General features: G+C 37.5%; 1 protein-coding gene across 3 annotated transcripts in view; it reads right to left on the reverse strand.

Moving 5' to 3' along the window:
- The window catches only part of SYT1 (synaptotagmin 1), a 269749-nt gene that overhangs the window by 111606 nt on the left and 130337 nt on the right, over nt 1-27806 (reverse strand). For all 3 annotated transcript variants that reach the window (XM_085320512.1, XM_085320510.1, XM_085320511.1), the window contains one exon: nt 16707-16895. In XM_085320512.1, the coding sequence (XP_085176638.1) occupies nt 16707-16878 (172 nt within the window). In that variant the 5' untranslated portion in view covers nt 16879-16895. The remainder of the gene's footprint in view (nt 1-16706; nt 16896-27806) is intronic.

Raw genomic sequence — 27806 nt, forward strand, 5'->3', positions numbered from 1 at the left:
AAGAAAATAAGGACAAAAAAAGTAAGCCTCAAATTAGAAAATGGTTTTAAAAATCCTTAAAGTAGCAATTCTTATCAGGTGAAAAAGGGGTCAAAGGCRGACAAACCTCAAGGAGTTCTTTACAATATACTTCCATAAGGTATTAGAGCAGACAGACAGACTCTGCCTATCCACATCTTAGAGAAGAAGGAGGCTTGTTCCAACTGCCTTGATCTTGTTGCAGCCTAAAATAACTACACTTGTAGAAAGCCGCTGATATAAATGTATTGTGTATAAATGGGCTGCTGGCAAGTGTCTGAACCCATGCAGGACAAATGGGCTGTCAAGATCTGGTTGCCTTCCTCCTCTCTCCCTTTCTCAGTGTTCACCRGATTGCTAAAATATTGAATTCCAATACGGCCTTGACTTTGTAAGGCAGGTACAGCTCTATATCATTGGCAACGCTTCACATTAAAGTGAGATTCACAGAATAAGAGCATGCAAGAAGATGTAAAATTATATTGTAGATATAAGACTTTTCTAGAAGGACAGCAAACTGGCTGTTGGTACTGTTTTATATAAAATATTCACTGGATGAAAAMCTGAAATAACCTTGAGGGTAGAGCTCTGTATTCTTCTTCTGGTGCTAACCTAACTATTCAGCTATTTACCCCATACAAGCCACAGGCTAGGCTGCATTTGGCCAGCCCCTAGGCTTTCCCTGATTCCAGGATCTGTTCCTGATTCCAATGCAGATGAATCCCTTATTGAAAATAGGGTCTGCTACTTGACAAATGTACATGAAGGGCTCTATTTTCAAATAGAATTCATAAATGAAGAAAATTATGTCTCAAAAGACATTTTCATTGCTGCCTGATGTTTCTGGAGAAGTAGAGCTCTGATTTGGGTCCTTTCTACTGTAAATAGATCCATTAATTCCAGAAATACTGTGCTGAGCAATGTTTTCAGGATTAGGTCTTGAGGTGAACTTACAAGCACTTAGAAAAATTCATTGGTTACTTTTGACAGCATCCCTTTAACCTAATAAGGTAAGTGTGGGGATACGTAGAAAAGGGGTATCTTGGTAAGTCATAGGTAATTTTCAAATTAAACGTCAGTAAGAAAATGCTAAGCAAATAGTAATTTTCATGGTGTTTTTCTATAYGCTGGTCTGAAATGTAGGCCACTCCAGAAGCTTGCAAAAGGCACCTTTCATAATTCAAAACCTGCATTAAGGTGAGGCTTTTGTACTGCACGGGCTGTCATAGAGGCCTGTGCACYAGAATGAATATCCTATCCTCCTTTGTGAATAACTGCATTGAAGGCTAATAGCACTGTGAACTACAGTAAAAAGCCTTAGGGTAACAGGAACTCCAAAAAAGTTGCTTTTTTCCCCCTAAATATGTAATATAAAGAAAAGTTTGAAAGCACTTTACACCAGATTCAAATTATTCAGATACATAATTTTTAAAATATTTTATTTCATCTAGGTATCATACAATTATAAAGGAATGAAAAAGGTACTGTGAAATAYGTTATTATTTTTACACCCCATTTTGATCTCAGGGCAATCTGTATCGTATAAAGTGTGGTACAAACAAGTGCTTGTATATACACATTGCATTTAWTTATTTATTATATACTTATTAGTCATCTATTATCTGTGTATTGCTTTTTTACTTGCCTTTATTATTACTCTTAAATAATTTTGATCACTCTTTGCTCCTAGTTAGKTTAGCACAATATATAGCACCTATAAGACAAAGAGCTTGTCTTATTAGGGCTCAGCAGCCTGTGAATTGTTACTAAATCAGTACAGAGTTTCAAGGTTAAGAATATCATAAATACAGAATGGTGATTTATACATAATAAAACAACTCCCAAGAGATTATTTTAGGAAGACTAACATTATTTTTAAAATAATATGGGATATTACATTCAAAGTTTCTATTTTTTTCCAGAGTTATAAATGCTAATAACTTGRCGAGCTCACTACTTAATTGTGTGAATCTCAGGCCCGTGCTGCCTTTGTCTTTGGTTCTTTGAACCAAAGAAATCAGATAGATCAATATTAATTTCCACAAATTCTTTCCGAAATATATCTGCAGATATTTGCCTTGCTTTCTGATCACTGATACTAGCATATTCTCTGCAGTACAGTGAAATTAAGACTAATTGGGTGAAAACTCAAATAAGGTTTCCAGAACTAGTAGACAACTTCAGCTCATTTTGGGAGTACAGTTTGTGAATCAGACTTCACAAACTCATGGATCTTCTRTGTAGTGAGGAGGCTGCCCTTGAACTGAGGAAAAGGAAGACCACATCAATAATAGCCTTCAATAGCRCTTCAGAGCCAAAGTTATGCCTCCATGCAGTGAATGTTTGAGCATATGAGAAATGCAATTGGCACGGGTAAAAATGGGTCTATCAATTATACTTTAGTAAGGATAAAGTTTTTGTCTTCATTATGCAATGAGCTTAGAAGGTAATATTATTTCTATGCTGTGACTAGTATTTAGCTCATCCCAAATCATAAATAACTTATGTTGGCAGTGTCGTGCTAAGCAGACACCACTAACGCGAGTGAGCCTGGTTATACTTATTCAAGCACATCATAGTAGAGGTGACACTTAAGGGAAGAGTGAGCCCTTCTCTGGAGCAGACAGCTAAATGGCATTTACCTCACTGCTGATGGCTCAGAGATCCAGTATCTCTGCAGTGGCTTTCACAGATTAAACCTTTGGAGAATTGAAATAAAACACCCTAAATCAAACCCTATTAAACAGCTCTCTATTTGATCAGTCAAAATATTTTAATTATGAGAGCATCATGGCCAACATGTAGACTATCTTTCAATTGATAGCYTTTTTATCCCTTTCTGAAGTGAATTTCACACAACATATCCCTTGGAAGTGGCTAGCAATTATTTAATTGGCCTCACATGCCTTAAAGTAAGTCAGTTCATACCAGAAGAAACAACTTCTTTCTGGAAGCCAGCACTGTAATCAATTTTGGATTCCTTTGACCTCTCTGTAATCCTGGTAATGCTGAAATTTATCCTCACTGGTCTCTGTTCTTGATCCTTACCTGAGACCACCCAGAACTTTGCTGACAGCCACTAACGTTGCAGGAGCAYATGCAACACACTTTTCTCTTCTGGCTCTCCTGCCAAAAATTTGTCTTGTCCAACTAGTAGCTGATCATTTAGAAAACACCTGAGTGGTGATGTGAGATTTCCAGTTCATGGGTCAGTGGAGGGATGTTCAACATATTCATGGGGTAAGGAGCAGCCATTGACATGAGCGTGGTTATTCTGCAGCAAAAAAGAGCTAGTCCTTCTCTCATTACTTCTGCCATTGTGACAGGAAAAACCTGTGTATTTTACAGTACATTAGACCTGAAGCTACTAAGAAATAAACATCAGTATTCAGTGGTCTGTTTTGCTAGAAGGTTATCTGAAAGATTTTCACTCCTTCTTAGAATGCGTTGTGTGAAGTAGAAGGAAAAGTATTTAGGATACAATAGACAGAAGAGAAAGACTGGTTTACGTTTTTTCTTTTTCATTAGAAGCACCTTATGCCAGACAGACGACACAGAAAATGAAGTAGAGACTAGCACCCGCAGGGAGTTTTATGCCTCTCTCAGCCATATGTCAAAAAAGTTTCAGAGATCTTAACTCTTCTCTTTTCTCTGATAGATTAGTGAGGAGGCAGCTGTATTATCTGTGAAAGCCTTAGCATGGCAAAACTCTGCTTTTTCTGGAAAGGCAGGAAGCAGAAATGACAGGAGTCACACATGCTGTGTGATGAGCAAGCCAGGGAAAAGAGGAAGTAGATGAAAGTTTGTGAGAAGAACTGGAGCTGTAAGTCACAAATTAGTGTCACTCAGATGACAGATGTGACCTCGAATTCTTACGAGCCATACATCTCATCAGCCTTCTCTGTAATAGTAATTCTCAGAACATCAGACCTACTGATACGGAGGTTGTGAAGACATATACTGTCATTAGTGGTCATCTGCCTGGTGGAAGCAAATGCATTAGCTGCATTTTTTTGGAGGACAAAGGGGAAGGTAGGTAAAGGTATTTCTTGATAAGAGTCTGCATAGTTTGAAACATTTTAGAAAATTACCCCGTATTATTACTTGACAAAATTTTTGCAYGGGCATACTTCATTAGAAAAGTTTTTCAATCACATCTTATTATTACAGATAACAGTGACTAATTGCCATCACAAAGACTCAATTTTTTCCTTAGAAAGGGCCATGTAATGAAAGATCATCTAGTAGCAGGACAGGAACAAAGAGGTTTTACAGCTTTTAATTCTCCACACCCAAATGTCAATATAGACAAAATAATRGTGCAAAAGCCCCTTATTTTCATTGTGCCATAAAATATTCTGGGAAAACAGACACCATCAGCATCGCTTTGCTACAGCAAGCATCCTCATTGCCACTTCAGCCTCCTAATGGCTCCCAACCATCATTCTGACAATGCTGAGTGAGTAACAAAGTGCTGTAATTCAGCATTTTCACAGTTTGGGCGCAGCCTCATTAAGCTCGGGAACTGGATGGTAAGTACACCTCCCCAACAACTGTAAGCACAGACATCATTTATTTCTATCCTATACTGAGGTAAGTGTATTGTAGCTTGTCTCTACATGTTGAAACAAACAAACAAACAAAAAACGCCAAACCAACTTCGAAACAGAGTGGCATTTTAACACTTGTTAATCTATTAAAAATGACCCATCTTAGTATGCATCACTGTGATATAAAGTACGGTCTTAGTACTTTATAACCCCCCTGGCACAAGGGGGAAAGATTAAGAAGTCTGTCCGAACAGAGAACTACTGGTGGCATTGGGGGCAACCCTTGACTTCTGCCTGCAAGGATTAAAAGCACTTTAATCCTTGTGGATCCCAGTGGCTGGGTTCATCCACTAAAAAAAGTCTTGAAGCCTGAGGAATTTGCAAGCTGACTCACAGATGCTTCTCAGCACTGAAACTGCAAAGAGGGAAGAATTAGTGGGGCATCACATTGTGCTTATTGCCACAGACTCTTCAATTTACCCACCAAAAAGCTAAACAATTCCCTTGAGTTCATGGGTGACCTAAACTAAGCAAAAAAGAAGAAAGATAAACAACATCATCTGCCAGTCTCCTGGATCCCTCTCCAGTGCAGAAAGCCACACCACGGTGCTATGCTTCCCTCTGAGTCAGTAAWGCTGAGGAATTGTGTTAGATACACATTGATGCAAGGATTTCTGCGCTTTGGAGGCAGCATAAAAACGATGCTCTAAGCCTTTGTGCTGATAAAAGATCCCCTAGTATTTTCCCAAAAGGACTGTAATGCCTTATGGTCCCATCCAACTCTCATTAAACTAAATGGAAAGAACCTCAATCACTTGTGTGGAAATTGGATGTTTTCAAGGTTGGCCCAAATCCCAAGTGAGGTAATTACATTCTTCCAACAGCTTCCATTGGAAGTTTTCAAATCTCCCCTTCCCCAAATCATCTCAAAGTAGCACTGTACTGATCATTTAAACTTAACAACTGCCCCAAAAGCTGTCTTTTTTTCTGATTGCAATCATGAAAATGTTGTAATAGGTCATGGGTCCATATAACAAAAAGTGTACAGTTCTCAACAAACCTGCCTACTAACGTGAAATGGGAGAAAAAATTGCACTGATATTTACAAACGTATGAAAAGATGAAAAGTTTGTTATTACTACCACACCTGTGTGTAATATAAGTTTCTAAAATTGCATGATGTACATACTTACAAAGTTTTAATACGCAGAGCTAAGATAAAATTTATATATACATATATATGTATATATTCTGTTCTTGTTCTACTAGGAATTATTGGGATAAATACTCAGTTGAACAGAATGAAAATGCCTCTTGTCATTATCACTATAAATTTTTATCTAGTTTTCTTATTAAATCATATTCTAGGTGGCAATGGAAAGTAGTAGCAACGTTAGATAGATCCATGTACTGTGCAGAGTCTAAGTTCAACTGTCAATAGTCACCAAATGAAAAGGAGCTGTTGCAAATCAAGGATGTTGTACAGCTTAAACACTTCAGTTATGCATCAACTGGATAGAAAAACAATTTTTCTAAATAGGTCCCTTCTTCCACTCTGTATCTTCCTACATACCTATATTTATACCAAGAAAAGCAGTGTGCATAAGTATTTTTGTAGCCTACAATCACTGTTAGATAAATGCATGGCTGTCTCAGAATAGCTGCCAGTCAAGTCAATTTTGACATTTCTTCATGCTATTTTATCATCCTCAATGTTATGCCCTGAGTTCAGATAACATTAAGCCTTCTCATTTGTCCGCTGTGCCCTCACCCCTATCTCCCCATGCTGTTTTCTGTCAACTGGGACACCTAGCAGTCCTAGGACTTAAAACCCATCAATAAATATTTTATAAGGAAAGAGAATTTAGAAATTGGTATTCTGGAACAGTTTCATATGAAGTGATTACCATCACAGAGTTGTAATCTAAAATGCTATGCTAGACTGAAATTTATGAATAGTAAGCTTGCCTTATCTTCCTCTGTCATCCTTCCTTTGCCCTTGCTGCAAGTCAGTCTGCACCCATGGAATATTACAGACACGTAACTGACTGCTGGGCTGTGACCTGAAATGCTACATTCCAGCTCAGAGCAAGTGTTTGCTGAAAATTGCATACTGAGGTCTTGGAAACCATTGTAAAATAGTTGGCCTTGGAGGAGGAGGAGTTTTTAAACGTAAAGAAGAAACAAGTCTGAACGTTGGGCTAGCAAGTATATTGTTTGTGATTTTTTTTTGCATGTGAGTTCTAGCTAGGAGAATAGTGTTAATAAATATATAAATGAAATAACAGAAAGAAAATTTAATTAACTCGGTAAGGAGGGATTGTAAAAATACCTGTAAGAAAGAAATAAAAATTAGTATCAATATATTATCTAGGTGAAGAAAGTACTGCCTCTTTATACACTGTTTCCAGTTAAAAAAAAATATATAGTCTGATGCTTGTTCCAGTCCTGGAGGTTTCCTCCCTTTTGGAGCGCTGCAATTTGAGGAATGGACCTAGGAGGAGAAAATTTCTCATGTGGAAATGACTTTCAGTTTTATCAGCAGCTCACCAGCTTTAGGATATTCCCTCTCCTTTCCACTTCAAGGAAGTGTCACTTCTCCTCTACTATGTCAAATGGGTGCTTTTAACTGGCAACACAGGAGCTGCCAGCAGAGGCTGGAGAATATGATTTAGGTGTGCAGCCTAATACACCTGGGTTCTTGGTCTTCYGGAGACTGAAGGAGATCAAAGGATCAAGTTGAAAAACTAATTTGGATCTGTCTCTTCTGTAGAAACAACTAGAAAAGAAATGCAGGTTTCATGGGGTCAGATGCTGTAGCCTAGTGAGTAGGACACTTTTTTAAGAGAAAGGAGCCCTGAATAGCTACTGATACTTCCTTTTGTCCAATGACATTTCACTGCAAAACAYATATGCTGTCCTTCAGTCAGGTCTCTGGTCCCATACGTTCCCTCATTCTTCATCAGATCAGACTTTGATGAAAGCGAGTGCGCCAACTGATCAGTCTCTTAGTCAGGGACATGGTTTCAGGCTGTGAACTTGTCTGTTACAAAGGCCGTATCTAGGGTTCTTCTTAGACGTAAAAGTCTGTGAGATCAATATGATTTCAGGCATATCTCCCTCCAGTTTCCCCTTTTGGATAAACTGGGCTTCCTGCTTCTGGTTCCTTCTGAAGAGTACTAAGGCATTTAATTCAGATTTAAGAATTTGACTTCCAGAGCTTGGTTCCTAAAAATTAAGTGTAGAAACCCTTAGCATTTCTGGAGCTCATTTTGCCATGTAGGCTGAAATGCTTTTCCCATCTGAAAGGACAAACCTCATCTTTCACTTTGGCGGCTCTTGCTGCAATAGAGAAACAGTGCCAACTACAGTACTGAAACATGCCCCCAGATGATATAGGGGCTGTGAGCAAATTAGGGAGCTCTTGCTGAAGTTGATAATTAAGATTAGATTCAGATTCAGAAACCTGCGCAGGAGTAAGCAGATGGCTCGCTCAGCTGCCAGCTGGAGCTCAGCCTTCCTCCGGCAGCCGTTCAAGTTCAGCAGCACCAGCTCCTTCTGTAGAGTCAGAGCAAAGTCTACCCATACCAAGATCTTTTGGAAGATTTGAGGCCACCTCCAGACCTCGTGCAAACTGGCTGGGTGCTCTGAAAGCAGCAGGGATTTCCTGATTTAAACAGTTCAAGAGCTCATCTGAAACATTAGTTGAACTAACAAAGATGGAAAAAAAATGCAGGAAAGGATGTTATGGACCTACAGAGTTCCTGAAAGTGGTTGCTATAAGTCAGGAGCTTAATATTTTGCACACCTTGGAGATGTGGGCCTAATTGTCGGAAGTCTAAAAATGTATCATATACCAATGAAGGTACTTTTGTCTTATTAAAAATTTTAAAATAAATACCTTAGACAATATGTATCAACCAAAATAAGTGAGATATCATATACTTATAATCCTTCACAGGAGACTTCAGCTTGGATAATTTTCAGCATCARACTCACTCGAATCTAAGTAGAATTTTTAAAAGTAACAATAAAGAATGACATTTTATTTTTAATCTGTGCCCACTTACAACACTGCTTCAATAAAACAGAGGCTTCATTATCTACTCTTGGTTCACATAAAAATGCACAATAACATCTTATAGTTTGTAGCTGGGGTATGGAAGTAAAATCAATCTTGTCACTAATTCCTATATTTTATTGCACATTTATAGACTGTATTTTTAAAGCAAATCTATTAAACATAGTCCCAAGCGCTTCTTTTCTTTTACACAGTATGTTTTTAAGAAACAATCTTTAAATGTATTGTCAATTTTAAGATGAGAACAATTGTTCCGTAAACTCTCTTTATAGAGCATTTTCAGTGCAAGATTATGAACTGAATTGTAACATGTATTTTTGTAAACACTTCATCTGCTTAAGGCTGAAAAAGACTAGCAAAGATTGTAGTTATTTTATGTATGTAAACATAATTTCAATGGATACTTCTTCTCTCAGAAAGTAATGAAATTTTAAGAGACTTTCCCAGTACTGAATGTAAGCCAGCAAACGTTCAGTTTTTAAAAGGCTTGTAAACTGAATTCTCTACTCAATTTATAAGGCACTGGTACAACTTGACATATCTATAGTGCAATAAAATACCTACACACACACACTAACATATAAAATAATAATTACAATGATGTGCCAGGGGGGACTCAGAGGGTACTCAGGGACCCCTTGTTAAAATCCTGTCACCAGACAAAAGGTAGGTGCTCGCCCCCATTTCCACGATAGATGAATTTCACCCTCAGGGCAGTAAAATTTGATCTGAAAAGGGTTTTTATTTTTTCATAGTTTGTTGAAATGTTCTCGGCATCATGTATTTTACAGGAGGACGTGCTTCTCTGTGCCCTTGTTTCAGATTACACAACTCAAAAACAACTGCTGTTTCTGAAAATGATGTTTCAGGCAGGTGCGATCAATAACATATAATTCTGTTTGACGCAGAGGTTATGCTCCCAGTGTGGTTCTGGTTAAGAGACAGTATTTCTTTTCCAATCGGACGAAGCGTTCACAAGATGCTGTAGAAAAGCTCCTGAGGTTAGAGTGTGCTGGGCTGTCCTCCATGCCAAGGGTGTAGTGTTCAAGCTGTAGGAGTTGGCTGTTTTCTCCTTTACCCCTCAGTTTGTCAGCCAAGATGCCAGCCAGCCCAGGAACAGGGTCCTGGCTGAGACTGAAATGCATCAGATACGTGGGATGAGCTTTCTCTGATCAGAAGAGCTACGTAACTTGCTAGTGAGCACTTATGCTTGCCTGTGCCTGGCCCACTTATGGTCTGCTACACCACCATCAGGCTAGAGCAGCTCCTACTTTTTACTACTCTGAGGTCCCTAGCTCAGGGAGGGATGTGAGGAAGCAAGTCGCAACAGTCAGACCCAAAACAGGACATGCTCAGGGGATCATATCAGAAGGCACTAGAAAATAACTCATGGCTTTAAAAATTTTTCTCTTGATAAAATCAACCATTAAAATATGTACAGCGCATAATTCAGTGGAATCTAAGATCATGCACTATTCCCTCCAGACAAGGAAGGAATTTTAGGCTTTTCTTTGCCTAATGATTTCTGTGTCTTATGGATGTACCTGGACAATATTTTCAAACTTTTCCCTACCAGTAAAAGAAAAACGTTTTTTTTTTTCTAAATGAAAAAAAAAATGCTGAAGTTCTCATATAACCACTGAATGCTGGGAGTGGGATTTTCAGTAAAAAATCAAAGTAATCTGTGTTTYGCATTTAAATTGCTGTAGTTAGAAATCCTATTTTTTTCCTATTACTGTACTGTAGTATCTCTTTTTTTATCTATTCTGTGTTCCAAAACAAATCTTTTTTCCTAATTTCCTAATTTCCCACATTTCTTCTCCAGTGCAAAAGCTGCATGTATTTGCTTGACATCTGCAACATGACTATCACTAGCATGTAGTATGCTTATATAAATAATGGCTATTGCTGAGAATTTTACTCTGATTTTCAGTATTTGGCTCTCTTGAATAATCCCGTACTGAAATCACAGAATCACAGAACGGTTGAGGTTGGAAGGGACCTCTGGAGATCATCTAGTCCAACCCCCTTGCTCAAGCAGGGCGACATAGAGTATGTTAGACAGGATTGTGGCCAGGTGGATTAGAGTATCTCCAGAGAAGGAGACTTCACAACCTCTCTGCGCAACCTGTTCTAGGGCTCTGTCACTCTCACAGTAAAGAAGTTTTTCCTTATATTCAAGTGGAACTTCCTGTGTTTCAGCTTGGAAATCTGGAAGGATTCCCTCAGCAACATTTTGCTTCTTTGTCATGAACTTAGGAAAGAACCTGTCCTCTTTGCACTCTGCCAGTGCCACCTCTACTATAGAAAAAAACATAGAAGAAATAGTGCAGTGAAGAGTCTGAATTCATTTTCTGCACATCATCAAATGGTCAGCTCCATAAGAATTAGATTTCAGTAAGACCCTGCACATAAAATCTTCAATTTTCTAATCACAGACATGACATTAATACATCCAACCCTAATGTTGATGYTGAATAAAAATGAAAATTAATAAATGAATTTTATTGTCAATAAAAGATGCAAGAAGAACTCTTAATACAACCTCAACTGGTCAATGAAGAAAGGTAGAAGGGCAGAAAAGGGATCAGCAAGAAGAAACAAATAATGAGCTGTGCCTATGATGATAGCTAAAGGCTGAGCAAGACCTGAAGCTTTAACTTAAATGGCTGAATATATAAATCAAGGATTATTTTATTTGCTAATTTACCCAAATATATCTACAAGCCTGTACTTTGACTTATCAAGTTGCTACTCAGAACGAAACTAGACATGATTCTTATGGTTTGCATTTGCTTTCCTAAGATTATTTTCATATTTTTATATTACAGTTTCCTCTGTAGCCTCCAGCCCCCTTTGCTTTGAGAGTTACTCACCAAGCCAAGGAGAGGTAAATAAGCCTTTGTCTGCACAGCAGAAAATAAGATGTGAAATAAATCTGAACATAGGTTTTTAGCCTGAGTCATGACCCAGGTTTGAGCGCCTGGTTTTGGGGACTGTCAGTCCACTGTACAAGATGAAAATCAAACTAAGGGTTTTTGAGCAGCAGCTACTGAGGCCAAGTGGAGCTGCAGACCAGTCAAACATTTCAAAATATTGCTGGTGCAGAAACAGACCCTTTTATCCAAGTAGCACGTAGGACAGCGAAAGCGTTATAAATACGCAATAACTTCCTATTAATGAGTTAACARTAGTGTCCTGGATTGAATGCGTTCAGACATTACAGCTATTGAGAAGTACGCTGCAAGCAGTAACAGAGTATTATTAGTCAGCGCAATGCTGGGATTTTACTGGTTGAGCATTTTGTTTATGGTGTAGCTGGAACAAGGTCATCTGTTCATACAGGAAATTCGTATTTTTAGGAAATATATCAAGACCACTTTGATTTTATAAAGATGCTTATTAAGTAAATTAATGTTGACTAATGTTAAGTTTTATCTTTGTACAGTTATTATCAGCACCCTGACTAATTTAAAGCCTCAACCCARAAGCTGTTGCTGTCTTGAATTCCCATAGTCATGCAGAAGTTAGAACTTCCTTGTTGTAAGTATATTGCAAAAAAAAGAGAATTTTGCTAGCCTGTAGACAAGGACCTAGATGGAAAAGAAGAGAGATGAAGGACAGAAAGAATAAACATGTCTTTAAAAGACTTCAAATACCATTTCATTTTCAGAAGTTTTAAGTTCCATTTTATCTGCTTTGTTTTATCCACTTCTTAAGGTGTTGGAATTAAGGTTRGAATTTCATTTAAAATGAAAAATGTACAATCTGAGATGGTGTCTTTTTTTCTCCTTCTGGCAAACAGTTTAAAAATTCTGCAGATTAAAGATAAACYGGGATAGAAAGTAGAGAAGACCCAATTAAGATGCAGTGACTTACATACAGTGCAGTTATTGAAAAACAACTGTACTGCGATTATGCAAACCAGCCATTCACAACCAAAATGCAGGGATTTACATAACTGAGAAAAAACTCTTCACAGTTATGCTTCAGTAACCTTACAGGATTCTTACACTTAAATTGTATGACTCACTGTAGCAAACTGRTTCCACTTCCTTTATCTAGAGTAAAACGCATGGTAGGACATCACCATGCTGAATGATCTACGCGTTTTCCGAAGTCCGTACTCTTCTGACCCCACATGCAGCTCATGTTCTTCTTTAAAGAGGAACAGAACAACGAAAGGCCAGAACCTCTGCTTCCGGCAATCGAGATTTTAACAGGGCTTATATACGACATCACGACTGTTAGAAATGTATACTAACACAAATGGCACSTCTGTTTTTCTTGAAACTTCTATTTCTCATTCTCTTAAATTAATCTGTTTTTGATAGAAGTAAGACTTCTGTCATGCATAAACTACAGGAGGAAACATCAGTGCTATTTTAACTGCACAGACCATATTTTGGATTTTTGCAAAGAGAAATCTTAATAGGGATCCTGACATTTTTAGTTAGTTAAGTGTGTCTTGTCTATTTAACTTGTGGCCTTTAWATGGTCTACAAAACATACCATTTTAAAAACAGGACTATTCTATTCTAAGCCTCATGGTAGGAACAGTATTTATTCAGTTGGGTATAGCATGATGTACCTCTATTTTTGTCATCAYATATTCCACTATTTGAGCAGCTTTTTACACAAGTGTAACTTGATATTATGGATTTTCTGTGGAAAGCTGTAACGAGGAAGCCATATACAAACTAGCCGCTAACACAGTTGGGTATTTTTAATCATTTTACCCTATACTTTCTGTCAATATGGATACATTATATCTTATTATACATCCATTAAATCATGATAGCTTATTTTCCATCTGGAGATGTTTTAGACTGAGACAACTAMGACAGCAATATCCCTCTCCATTACTTCTGTATCGCACCTAGACAAYAGAGGACTGAAAAAAATTTCTCTCAGAGCAGCCACTGAGCTTTCAAAGTCTTCCTTGTCAAGGCGAGGAATAGGACACTTTTGGAAGTTATTAATGAAAAAAGATATATGAGCAAACATGCTTGTGCTCCAYCTGCAAAGACTGGAGAACTTGGCTCACTATGGGCATTTCTCTGGCATGTGGCAGGCTCACGGTCAAGCCTCCAGTTYGACTACTACAGCAAAAGCTTGGTTCATACACCACAAGTATTCTTAGATACAAGGACGTGTGCTACCCAAAGGGAGGCTCTTCACCACCTCTCTGCTCTTTCCCCTCTCACATGGCAAGAAATTCCATTCAGATCAGAAACTGCCTATAAAAAAGAACTGGCTGGAACAAGTGTACCTTCTGATTTTGTTTTAAGAGAGATTCCCCCAAAATTCACAATGAATCATGAGAATGTCGGGCAACTTTTCTACCCTGAGTAAAACYCCGAGCTTTGGGACAGGCTAACAGCACCTCACTGCTAACTCCCTACTCTGATAAAACAAAAAAGTAGTAAGGAAAGGCTATAATCATCTCATAGGGAAATGAAGTTTCCTCTCCCTCCAGATATTTCTAAGACAGGCTGACCTCTGGTAACTTAAAAGCTTTCATGATCTATTTGATTCAGCTTATAAAGGACAGTTGTTTTTTGGACAACAAACATACTTAGACTTGCCTATTGCAGCTCGTTCATGGAGGGCTGGTTACTGTTCTCAAAAGGGAAAACAGAAGCTCTTTGGACATAAGATGCTCCAAAAGGTCAACAGCACTATTTCACTCAGAGCTACTTCAGCAAATGTATGCCCCAGCCCTCTGCCTCTTTGCAACATCACATTCAGAGCCTCTGCAGGGAGGGCAGATGGCTCATCTGGGAACTGGTGTGGGATTTGTGACCTCCCRGTTTATTGATCGTTTCTGCCACAGAATTCCTGCATGACCCTAAAGGTCTTCATTTCTAAAATGGGGCAACAATATACATTTACCTTACAGTAATAACGTAAGACAAACTTGTTAAAGGTTGTGGAACTTTCTAACACAATACATTAAAAATAACACAGACAACCTTGCCCATATTTGTTCCTGTAAAATAGCTCCATATTACAAACAAAAACTATGTTAAAACTTAAAGTTTTCCAACCGCCCTCTGAACAGTTAAAAGTAGTCTCTATCTCAAAACTGGAAAGAGAGACATGAGTGGAAATGGCTACTGTTGGGTTGCAGCTGAAGCACTGTTGTTACTAAAATGAAAAACAAGAGGCATAAGCTGCAAGAGGCAATCACGGCACACAGTGAGGGTCCAAGTTTTTAAACATTTAGGGTTTGTCTTCTGAAACAGYGATCTGGTGGAAACTTTAAGAGAATGAAGTGGGCTTTCTGCCAAAATAGGGGTATTATTATAGGTAGGAGGATAAACTAATACAAGAAATAAAGATGAAAATGATCACACTACTCAATTAATCCTGCCTGGAGGCACGACAGAATGAAGACAGTTGCTTTGGTTGGGTTATTTGGAAGCACAGGAGGATTATCAAGGTTTTTCTCAGTGCTCTAAAGATGCAGATTCCTATTTTGTTTAATATGATGTTCAAAGGAACTTCTCTAAGTGAATAAAAGSAGAGCTGCCACATCTTTTATTCTCACTATCAGCGTAACATACCACATTTTATAATAGCTGAAGTATATTTCATAATAAATAGAGCTGTTCTAAGGTTCAGTACATTTTCCCAAGCAAACACTTTTATTCTGTTTAGTAGGGTTTTTTTGAACAAATCAAAAAAGGATAAGTTTTATTTGGAAAGATTCTCAGAACTGGACTTTCCACTTGTTTTCATTGTTGTTTAAAAAAAGATGAGGCAGTGAATTCAAAATTCATCTCAATCTGCAGACTTTTTCCTAGACCTACCAACCCCAGAGTTCCACACAGTGCAATCCGTTTACACCTTTGTTATGTTAAAATTAAAGCTGAAAAATAAAAGGATATCTACATATAAGTGTCATCTACCTCATTTACATTGCACACTGAGCTATGAATTGAAGCATAAAATGTCTCAAATGCTGACCATTTCTCCCTTTATATCTTGTCTTGTCTTTTCTTTTCTTTTCTCCTGTTCTTTTTTCTTCTAGTAGTTTTGTTTTCCCCATGATACCATYAAGCAATTTCATTTGAATATGGTCTGCACCGGACTGTGCAGATTACCAAGCTAATGACTTACAGACTTCTTAACACTGTAGCACCTCTGTTCTTGCAAGTGAGAATTTTGAGTGACAGAGCAAAGCTGTTTGCTATCAATTTTTCAAAAACTGCATCTGCCAGATTGCCAAGATCCATTTCCAAGATAAAAAATCGATTAATATTCTAATTTGTTACCTGTCATTATCAGTCATACAACATTCTTTTATACAAATGATAACCTTTTAAAAATGAAAACTATTATATCTAATACAATGCTTCCCTAAATATTTTTTTAAATTTACTTATTCTTCTGAAGTAAAAATTATTATTACACTTTCTAGCACAGATCAAGAAGGACCCTATTGATTTTACAGAAATATACATCAGTACTTTTAAAGGATTCTGCACAGATGAGGAACTCRTGCCAGCAAAGTTCCACGACTGATCTAACAGGGTTACTGACAGGGAAAAGTATGGCTATCTTTCCACATTAATGCTATATTAGAGCTACTTCCTTGTTAAAAACACATTTTTTCCACCTTTTCCACCTTTTCTAATCCTCCAAGATAGACAGTTACTTTATTTTCTCAACATTTACGAGTTCTGCCAAATTTCACTTTAAGGTAATGTGCCAACACACATTTATAATAGTAATAACAGTTTATTTTCTGGTCTGATGGCCACTTTAAAGCTATGCCATTCCAGTTTTGATGATTCAACAATAATTTATCTGTAAAACTAAAAAAACARTTTGATATCGTAAGAATAGAGTCAGAACACATCTGAGTTGGTCCCTATCTTTTCCACTACAACTAGTTCTAAGGATGTTACAAAGCCAGGTTTACCTTCAGATTTTTCCACTTTTGACTAGAAAACATGTAATATGCTCTCTAGATAAGAGACAAAGAAGAAAATTCCAAGTTAACTCTACTATGCTGGCAGCAGCTTTTTAATCAATCAAATTTTACTTACGTGGAATTTTATTCAGCTCATTCATGAACTTCTCTTTTAACTTAGAAAATGCATCTTCTTTTCCGCCGCCTCCCCCAGGACTGGCTGGCTCGGTGACATTACTTGGAGGGGCTGCTGCTACTGTGGTAGCTGGCGGTGCTGCCAGGGCCTCATGATGACTTTCGCTCACCATTTTAACCCTTGGGTTAGCTGTTGGAAAAACAAAAGAAAGAAAAACAAAAGAGAACAAACACAAAAGTAAATGTTTAAATCATTAAAATGGATCTCATATCAATAAAGTACTAAATAGGCAGSATACTACTCGGTGCTCCCTGGGTAAATATAACTGCATCAGCATATTGCTTCATATTCTTCATACAATATTTATTAGACCAGAGGGAAAAGTCTTTTGCAGGGTTAATTTCAGCCAGAATCGTTTTATTGCTTACAGTTCTTCTCCTATAGTGTTGAATTTTGAAGTGCTGAATTTCAAACCTCAAAATTCCTGTAAAACTCTGATGTAAGTTTACCTTTTGCTCTTCGCTATTGAAAGTGTGAATAAATTGSCTGATAACTGCTCTCAACGTGCAAACTTCACATTGTATTTACAGGATTATTTACCTCAGAGAGTTACAGAGGAGCAGACCCATAGCCAAAGTTTTTATATAAAATAAACAAAGTGATAAGGATATAACAAAAACACTTCCAATTTTCCTGTCAAAGTCATAACCTGTTGTTTTCCATTTAAGCGAGTTGTATCTTAAACAGAAATTGATTTGCATCCAWTTTTATCTTCACTTATTGAAGGCAATTTTCCTTCCAGTTACTTTGTGTGACATTTGCTACAGACTATATTCTGTTAAATTATTCACAGGTCTCATTGGTGTATTCGTGAAGCTATGACATCTGTAGGATATCTAAATGCAGCYATATAGAAGAATCTGAAAGCCTGTCACAAATATAATCCCACACCAGCATATTTTCGATGTAATGTTGTTCAATGAGCATTCTGCAAAACCTTTACTTGAACTTTCAGCATAAAGCAACGAATTTTGGGCCAGGGGGGTAAAGGTGGAGATGAGACGCAAAATGCAATTTCAATATCACAAGAAGGTCGGCTGAAATGTTTACATTGCTTTTGAACACATTGTTCTGATCTTCTGCTGCATCCTAAATATCACTGATGTGAATAATCATGCTATGTTTTTCTTCAGAGAACTGTCAGGAGAAAGGAGTTTGAGAGATAATAAACATTCATTATTGCTCTGAGTACACAATTGCTCTCAGTCCCAAAAGAAACTTAGCCTTCGACCTGTCAAAGCTGAGAAATTTGAACATCATCATATAAAAAAATTGCAAAATACCAAAATTAAAGGGGCTTGAGAGCATCTGACTGTGTACCACCCGAGGAATCAGGAGCTTTCTTGCCTTACGTGACTGTTTTCATGGATGTTGCTGGAAGTGCTCAAATCGCTAAGTCAAAACGAGGACTGGCTTTCCGTCCTTCAACTTTACTTCCACCAGCCTGCAGCCAGGCAGACCTGTTAGCACCCGTCTGCAGGCAGAATTAACCTGTTGAAATCACCCGGACCATTCTTGTCATTAACCAGGGGCRTGAGCATAATACTGTCATCCTACGAATAAGATTTCTGCCAAACAGAGGACTGGCCTTGTTCTGAAGAAGCAATTTGGTGGCTGTTTTGTAGCAATTTTTTTGATGCGACACCAAATGAAGCACTATTCCCTGCCTGCCCATTGCTTCTGCCTTCGCCCTCACAGTCTCCAGCCTAATATAAAATCATGTTGATGTTGACACATAATATGTATGTGCTCTAGCTCCATAAATATTTCATAAGCATGCAGTCTTATCTATTTGCCTGTAACAACATGGGAGCAGCTCACTATCTAAAGCAGACTGATGTTGATGGAAAGATTCCAGTTAATATCCATGAACTTTGGCTCAGGTCCGATGTCTGCTAAGATTTCCCCACTCGCCTCCCACAATAACAATAGGGAAAACATGTACTGCATAATTTGTGTACTATGAAATAATGTGCCAGCTATTTCAGATTAGAAGACTTATTCCATATGCTCTGGTGAATGCCAAATACTATAAAGCAAAACATGCAGAGCCATCGGCTGTAAACATCAGTGCTGTTTTATAATATAGCATTTTGTCAATGAATGTCAGTTAAATCAGAAGAAAAGTTGTATGATGTATCATAATTAAATCAAAATTAAATTGCTTAATTATAATATATTGCTTAATTATTTCAGGCCTGGCAGTTGACTATTTTGTTTCGTAATGGAAGACACAATTTGCAACGATGACTTTCAGCTAATTAAAAATTAAGGCAAATGTTGTAATTTATTTGCTTYCCGTTTTGGAGCTATATTTTGAAAATACATTAGAAGAACAAATTTGAAGTGTTACACTTCCATTTATTTAAAAGAAAGAAAAAATAACAGGAACAACCCTCAGCAGATTCCTAGTGCAGTTAGAGGTCACTACATCTAATGAGGCATGCACAAATGCTTTGAGACTAGCTACAGAGCCTTCAACCTTTACACACCAATGACACTGTCCTGGTATTTTAAATAGGTGTGAAGGGACTGATAAAGAGTCTTGTCTCAGAAAAAAGCTTTCTGCAGTAAAGAAGTTTCTGAAGAGCACATGCCTACTCCCTCACGGAGATAACATCTAATGGATTCTATTATTTCAGTACAGCAATACTCCACAATAATGGTATAAACGCTGTGGCATTGTTAGAGACTGTAGATACCGGATAATTAGACTTAAATTGGCCTTTTATAAAAAAAGGTTACTTTAATTCTGCAGTGCACTGCAGGTAAAGATCTACAAAATACTAGGAGATTATGTGCCATTTATGAAATGACAGTTGCAAGTACAAGCATAAAAAATTACATGTAGGTTAAAATGAAATGACATAGAATTCAATTATGATTTCCATTTCCATTGTTCATTATAATGATTATACTAGTAGGTAGGAAACATTACATGTTGTTGCATGTACATTTGTAGTCATAAATAAGAGTAAAATTTAATTTATATGCTTCTATAAAAAACAGCACAGATCACATTCCTTAAGCATGCTGATTACAAAATAGATTGAAAATAAAGCACTGAACAAATATATGGAATATTTAGATACAATACKTGTAGTTTCTACACAAGAATAGGCACGTCTTGACTAAAAATCTGGAAATAACGGTCTGAAGGTGGCCAAGGATTTAGAATCCTGCTCTTCCTTGTGCAAGAAAAATTCTGACAAAAATAAGTATGTAATTTCCTCTGAAAAGGAAGCAAAGTTATCCTCTTTCACAATAGCCAAGAGCTGCTAAGTTTTTACATCTGAACAAATGCACTGTGGAGTTTCACCACATGCAAGAGATTTCCTTATGGCAACATAAAGTATTGGCTGGCTGCCTTAATATTCTAGTGTGGCTCTTGCTGGTAAGAGCTCTGTTGGAGCCTACCTCATACGAGGGGAGTAGAAAAGAGGAGGAGGACTTCAGAAATGGTTGATGACAGAGCATGGAGAAGCCCCTGGAACTTAGWCCAGAAGAAATACGGTCCAGAGGCACCAACTGCTCTTCCCAAACATTCAAGTATAACCAAGCTAGTGTGTGGCAGTGCTAATCAAATGAGAATTTTTTACATATTGTAAATTGGTTTTGAAAAATAAACTGAACAGCATGATAAAATTCATTAGAGAAATAAGGAATGCTCAAAGTGAATCTGATAAAAGTAAGATCTTCAGGTTTTAGTATGAAGGTAAAAGTCAGGGTGGTGTATTATCTTTCGGCAAACATTGNAAAAAAAAAAAAAAAAAAAAAAAAAAAAAAAAAAAAAAAAAAAAGGACACCAGAGTGAGTGTTTATGGTTTCTCTGTGGCTAAATTACAGTCCGTCTGCCAACGATCTTAATTTCATTGACAGGAAATTGGTGCCATCCCTACCACATGGTGTTTTCCAGATAATTTAATTTTGCTTGCTTCTTCTCTTTTCACCTGAATGCAAAATGGGTGGAGTGAGGAGAGAACAAATAGATCAGACCTCCCACGCTGACCAAATCATTCCCTCACAAGGAGAGCTTTACTGGAGAGTATCCTTTTACCTTGCTGCCTCTCAAATTTTTCTACCATGCTAAAACTTAAAACGAACGCAATTATTGAAAGCTTACAAATACAGTGTTTCTATGGGTAATTCTAGATGTTTGCATAAGTGCTTGTTACCATTCTTTCAATGATGAACGCTGTAGCTGCTAGGAACCTGGTCACAGCACCTCAATAAGCACAGGAAATCATAAACTTGCATCTAGGTTCTTAAATGGTATTTCTTGTACAGCTTATTCAGCATCCCAAATATGTTCACCTCCACAGCTGCATTTAGCTTAGAATCCAATCACAAAACTTATCTAAAAAAAAAAAATATTGCCCATGTACGTATCACTTGAGTTCCTCTGTCATTTTTGTTTACAGCTGCTGTGCACTGAGAGAGAAAGAAACTATTAGCTTGCAGTGACAATATGTTCATGGTAAGTATGCACTGCTACTAGAGAAAGGTTTCACACCACATTGAAAATTTACCCTCTTCCATTAGAATCTTTTTAATGAAATTAATTCATCATTAAGAAGATGGGAATATTACCAGAATGTCTAAAGATATCTACAATAAACGATTTCTTCCTAGATGTAAGTATTCTGGGGTGTGAATAATACATTTTTTACTTATTCATCGTCACATTAATGAAATATGCTATCTTTCTAGCTTCAGTAAGGGACATTTATTTTAAAGGACAAGCTCAGAAAAGAACCTTTCTAGCTTTTTATAACTACATTTTCAGAAGAAAGGAAGGTCATGCTAAAGATGTCATATCAAAACAGCCTTTTCAGCACCACCACAAAGGCATAAAATACAATCCGTACTTAGTACTGCTTTAGAGACAATACAGGAAAGGCCTAACATTTCTTGTAGAAGAAAATTTACAGGGAAAGCTTGGTTGGGGGAATTCAGGYGTCCTGGTGCCTGTGCTGCCACAGATGCACAAGAAATGTCCCAGCATCCACAGAATCACATCTCAATGTCTCTTTTAGTGGAGAAGAGATRTTTCTTCTCCTGCCATATGTAAACCACCAACTTAGCTGACTTTTTTTAGAGCCCAGCTGTACATAAACCCTTTAAAACTGCTTTCCAATGCTTGCTAGTAATACTAGGTCAGTAGTTTCATTGGCTTGATTGTGGAAAAAATGCACAAACATAAAACTTATGCCACCAATTTCAATYTATCCAGCTATATGATTACCAGTTTAGCAGCAGCAGCAGCAGCAGCCATAGGTAGAAAAGATCTAAAATACCCCAAACACTCTCTTTTGAGTCCTACAGAGGAATAATACCTTAAAATTCTGATTTTCTCTTGTCAAATAATGAAGTAGAAAACTGAAAAACAGCCTCTTGCAAGCAGATCATACCAACAAGTCTCTTCACTGATGCTTCAGAAGTACTGTCACATTTCTTCGGGTCTTTGGACAGTACGTATGAACAGCTGATTTTGGTTCAAAATATTTACRAACTTTCTTGTGCAAAGGACTGTATTTCTGAGCTCCATTTGGACTAACACTTGTAGTAACTGTAAGTGCCATACAAAACACAGAGTTTCTATCTTGGACAACAACGTGCAGATGACTCCAGAACAGCTCCAATCCCAGGCCTTGACTATGGCAGATTAGCTGTGAACACACTAAGCAAATGAGCAAGATAAAGCACCTAAATCTCCTTTARAAGCCCACAGCTACTCTATTGTTCAGTTTTAGAAATGACCATGCCTCTGGTGTACTGTCAAAGGAGTATCACTAATTTGGGAGTAGGAGGGAGGAATATGGTGCTGTAGACAGGAGGAGGACCAAGAGGTGGTGAGTCAGTAGGGATGGGGCCTGCACATGCACAGAAGTGGGGACTTCTGAGCCTCAGTCTAAGGAAGCGTGGGAGTGGAAGAGGAGTCCTATAACAAGTCAGGCAGAAGTGCTGCAACTCCGAGGAAGCAGAGAGGAGGACAGCTTGGCAGAAATATTTTTGACAGTTAGCTGAAATTGCTAGTTTTGGGAGCCAACAGCTAGTTAGACTGAGTTATCTACAGCACAATCCTGGACCAAGCAACAATCTTCCCATTGTTAGTCACCAGCTCAGTATCAGTCTTTAGAATTTGCTTAAAATAGGAGCAAACATCTTTAGAAAAATAGCAGGAAAAAAAACCAAACTTCATGGCCAACCCCAAACTCATTCTTTGTTTTTGTAGGTTCGAACATATTTCCTTCTCTCCTGAGACAGCCACTTAGTTACTATTTCAGGTGCTTCTGGCAGTGTAACTCTATAGAAGTTTTGTGCATTGAGTATCAGCTTCAGTACTGGTTCACCTCCAATATCCAGACAGAACACCAATCAGAAACATCTAAAAAGTCATGAAAAAATGAAATCCTGTAAGATTTCCTGTCTAATGTTCACACTGCAAACCTATTATCTGAGTATGAGTTATATCCAAATAATATCCAAATCTTTATGTCCTGTTCTTAACCTACTCTTTGTTTATTGTTAGTACTTTTTGTTTACTGTATATTTAATGAAGGTAGAATATATGTAGAATAAGCACAACTCACAGTTCACTGTCATGATAAACACATTGTATTTAATCAAAATCATTAGATAGTATGATTTAATCTCTATGCATGTTTCAAAACGAACCATAAAATGTCACAGAAAATGATCTACCCAGTGGACAGCAAGCCATCTGACTATTTTAGGAGGGATGCGGACACAGTGAAAATAGGAGAAAGACTAAGTCCTCAGTACATAGGATAATCTACCTGTTTCTCTTTAATTTTTTTTATCACCAATTATYAAATAAGGTGGAATTGCTCAACATACAGGCCTCCAAAATATCTCATGATGCAGAGTCTATGCAAGAGAAACTTTGGCTCTGATTTTCAGAAAGAACCTCAGTCTGGTGACGTTATCTATGAATAGCTAATCGACACATATTTTACCATACTGAGCCCTGCAAAATGGCACTTTCAGAATCACCCCTTAAGTTGTTGATAAGAGTGCTGTTGATTTAAATGAGAACAGTGAGGCCAGCAGTAAATTCTTTCCAGCTAAAAGCCATAATTTCTGACTGCACTTCAAGCTTCGATTCCTGCAATGCGGAAGCACATACAGGAGCCCTGGGAGTCACAGCACAGAGAAACATAAAAATCAAGAGCAAGCAACAATGCGGCAAGTCAAGAGTTGCAAGCCCCTCGCACAGATTCACAATATAAATGCCTGTTTCCTTGACTGTGTTCTGAAACTATTATTTTCCCCTAAGTGAAAGACATTTCTTAGTCATGTATTTCTTTTGATTTTTTTAAAGGTAATGGGGCTACAGACAGGCCTGTCTCTCTGGATGTTGACACTGTTGTCATGTTTCAGCAGCAGTAAGGTTCCCAAACCTGTCAAAGTGTCAGAATATGTGCAATTTAACCCCCCTGTCTTCCTCTATTACTGCAAATGCTGCATCAAAATCACRGAAGTCCTTGATACTAGCCAGAATTATGAATAGGAATGAAGGGAAGAAAGAAGCTACAGTAATTTCCTCCCACATGATCATTCTGTCATCTTCCACACTTGCATCTTGTTTCCTGAAGCTGTAATCTGCATTTCTACTCCCCTGGTATTTACTTCCAGACTTCCTTTACACAGCAGTATAAGACAAAAGAACTCATATAAAAATTAGTGTTCAACTGCATTTAAGCATGAAATTCTAATAAAGTCCACAGAGAATTCTTGCTGTTCTGAAATCATTTACAGTAATCCTACAAATAATGAAGCCCTTTATATCAATAAAATCCTGTTGTTTACATTGCATAAGATCAATTTACATTCACACATTTGGCTATTGTCCAATCAATGTCCCTAGTAAAGCACAGAAACTAGTGAAGTGACACAGAGATCAACTATGCAGCAGTAAAATTAATAAGGAAGAATACAACAGAAACAGTAAAATAATAGAGAGGGACACTAGTAATATTCTGGTTTTGGTATCTGAAGGTCACAATTCACTATTTCCCTTTTGAATTTTACTTCTATTGGTATTTCCTCCTTGGCCCYACCTCTGCACTCAGTAACTGTGGGATTAGTAACATTAACTAGGAAGAAGAAGGATGATGCGTGCAATGCTGAACCAAAGACGGGGAGCCGAGATATGCAATTCAGTGCTCACGGAGTTTCAAAATAGCCGGCACCTCAGAGTGTGAGTCTGCTCTGACAAGTGACTACATAAAAATGGCACCTTCTTCCTGAAAAAGATCTCCTCCCTATAGATATTCAGTCATATATGCTGAATTAAATGACTACTATATTCAGACCTCACTACTGAGCGCCTCTCTTTCTGTTTTATGTACAGTAACAAAAGCGTAAAAGAACTAGTGCAGGATTCTGCATCATGAATATAATTATTTATCAGTTTTCAAAGACCACCCAATTGTATCTCTAAGAACCTACTGCAGGTTATAGTTATACCTGAAGGTATGGGATTATACCCTTATAGCCAAGCATACAGAATTTGGGCGGCAATACTGGCAGTAGGTGGGAGAAGCAAACAGCTCAGCTAGTTTTTCAGATCCTATGCTAAAATTACATAGCTGGCATTTAGAAAAAAGTTTTTGTACTTGTAAACAATTCACTTCTGGCATGAAAGTTTTAACATGCATCACCCAAGTGTACTAATGGGAAAAATACTCAGTTGTGACTCAATTAGCTTTGCAAATTGTGTGTGATAAGGGATTCAGATGTATCAGACAGGTGTAATTTATTTTTTAAAAATTGTCATTAATTCATTATATGTATCAAATACGTATATGTAAAGTACATGTGTGTGTACAAATACATCTCTTTATATACATACATCCTGGTATAAACCGCCCATGCATGCACTAATGATATGCTACTATGCTGTAAGGTGCTGTAAGTACTAGGATTTGACTGTCAATAATGCATGGCTTGAATCAAAGAATCTTCTTATAAACAGACTGTGGTTTTGTGGGGAAATAGATAATTTTCATGAATAGTGATGCTGATAAGAAGATTTCCAGAGTTTTTTTCAGCCACATCATGTCAGCACTGGAATCAGGAACAATATTGCAAAAACCATGAATGTAAGCCAACTGACTGTGACAGCTTCTGTTAATTGCAGACAAATGGAAATTACTATTTCATGAATGCCGCCAATCTAGGAAACAATAGCATGGAGTGCAGGAAGCATCTGCATTTAGATTTGTTTTTTAAGTTAAAAATAAAAATTAAAAAAAGTTACTTGATATTTATGGTTAATTACTGTTCTGACATTTTGACGGCAATCTTATCAGCACACAGAAAGAGAAATGGTGGAAATTGGAACTAATTGTCCCATAATGACTGATACTTCTTCCTCCTGTACAGAGTGATATGCCTGTCATCCAGTAGCTTTCCACACACAAGAGGGAAAAATACCAATCAATTATGAGACAATTAATTTCTAACTTGTAACATTTTTCTACTAAAAAAAAAAAAATCCTAGATCTGAGCTCAAAAATGATGGATCCTCTATAACATGTTTAAAAAGGTATCCTTATGAACATGTACATCTGGAATTATTTTAAAAGTAACTAAKAACTCTAAACTGAGGAAGTTTATAAAAACATCAGTATAAATACTACTTTTTGCTGTTAGTATTATTATTTCTTGTTCTGTTGCTATTTCCATAGATGAACAATTTTGCAAGAACCCTATTTGCAAGAATGCTACACCTAAAATGTATCAGCAATAAAGGAGAAAACATGAATCTTCAAAATGGAAGATGAGGAAGTAACAAATGGAAAAAAAAATATTTGGATAATTTTTGCTTAATTATAGTTGAGGACAGAATGGAAATTCAGAGATTTTCATAAATTTAAAACTTTCAGGATTTTTGCATGTGGGAGCACTGGATATGATCACTTGAGTCAGACTTGGCAACAAAATACTCTGCTCATGGTAGAAAGGTCATTCAATGACTAATTGCTCCCAAACTGTGCCATGCCTCTTTTGGCACTAATACGAGGAGTAATGCAGAGAGGTTTTTTCTGGCTCTTCTTATTCCCAGTCACTAATAATTCTTTACTTTATTAATGTTACTCTTCTATGTAAGTGTACCGTAAAATCCTGTCAACCTAAGGCAGGAATCAGCATCATGTGGGGACCACCCCACATGAATTACACCATGAGATCACTGAGATCACTTCTGACAGATGTTTGTCTGAACCTGTCTTAAAAGAAGACAGTTTAACCTGTCTTAAAGCAAGGTAGTTTTACAACAGTTTTAAGTGGGTAGTGGTTTCCATCTCAAGTGATAAAACAGATTTTCCAAAAATGTAACCTCTTTCTTTTCTTGCATATAAAGTTGATGCTTGATTTGTATAGGTTGCCATATTCTCCTAAGTAATCGCTGATGGACTGTCATGTTCCCACCTCTTCCCTAGACTAAACAAAGCTGATGTGACATAGGTTTGAATCTGTTTGGATGGATGGCAGGCCTGGACCTCAGGTTACTTCTTCACTGAGGAGTCTTCTCTCATCACTAGGTTTTGTGTAAAATAGTGTTGCTGCCCCCCTTTGCATGTGCACTGAAAGACAGGAGTCATCGCTCTTCAGCTTTTCAGAAAAAAGAGCTTGGACACCTGCCTTCTGGAGAGGAAATCTCACCTTGAAGAAAGACAGTTCTGAGGAGGAGCAGGATTTATGAGTCATTGCTGTTTTTAGCATATCCTGCTGACTAGGCAGCTCCTCACTCAGCAGGCTGGCTGCTGAGCATCCCATTGTGAAATATGTCTCCTGGACATATGGGATGCTTGGTCTAAAGCTATGATGTTGCCTAAGTTTGAAGAGAACAGGGATATTTATATGCACAACATAGGGAGCCTATGATCAAATTCACAACTTGGATTTGCTCCATTTGCACAGATAAAATGACAAAAACAGTCTGTCTCGGAGTCTGCCTCAGATGATACAACCCTTTCTGGGTCATGAGCATCACTCATTTCCATTTGAAAG

The sequence above is a fragment of the Rhea americana genome, unplaced genomic scaffold, assembly GCF_003343005.1.
Source record: "Rhea americana isolate MKP2758 unplaced genomic scaffold, rheAme1 scaffold_64, whole genome shotgun sequence".
Taxonomy (NCBI): domain Eukaryota; kingdom Metazoa; phylum Chordata; class Aves; order Rheiformes; family Rheidae; genus Rhea; species Rhea americana.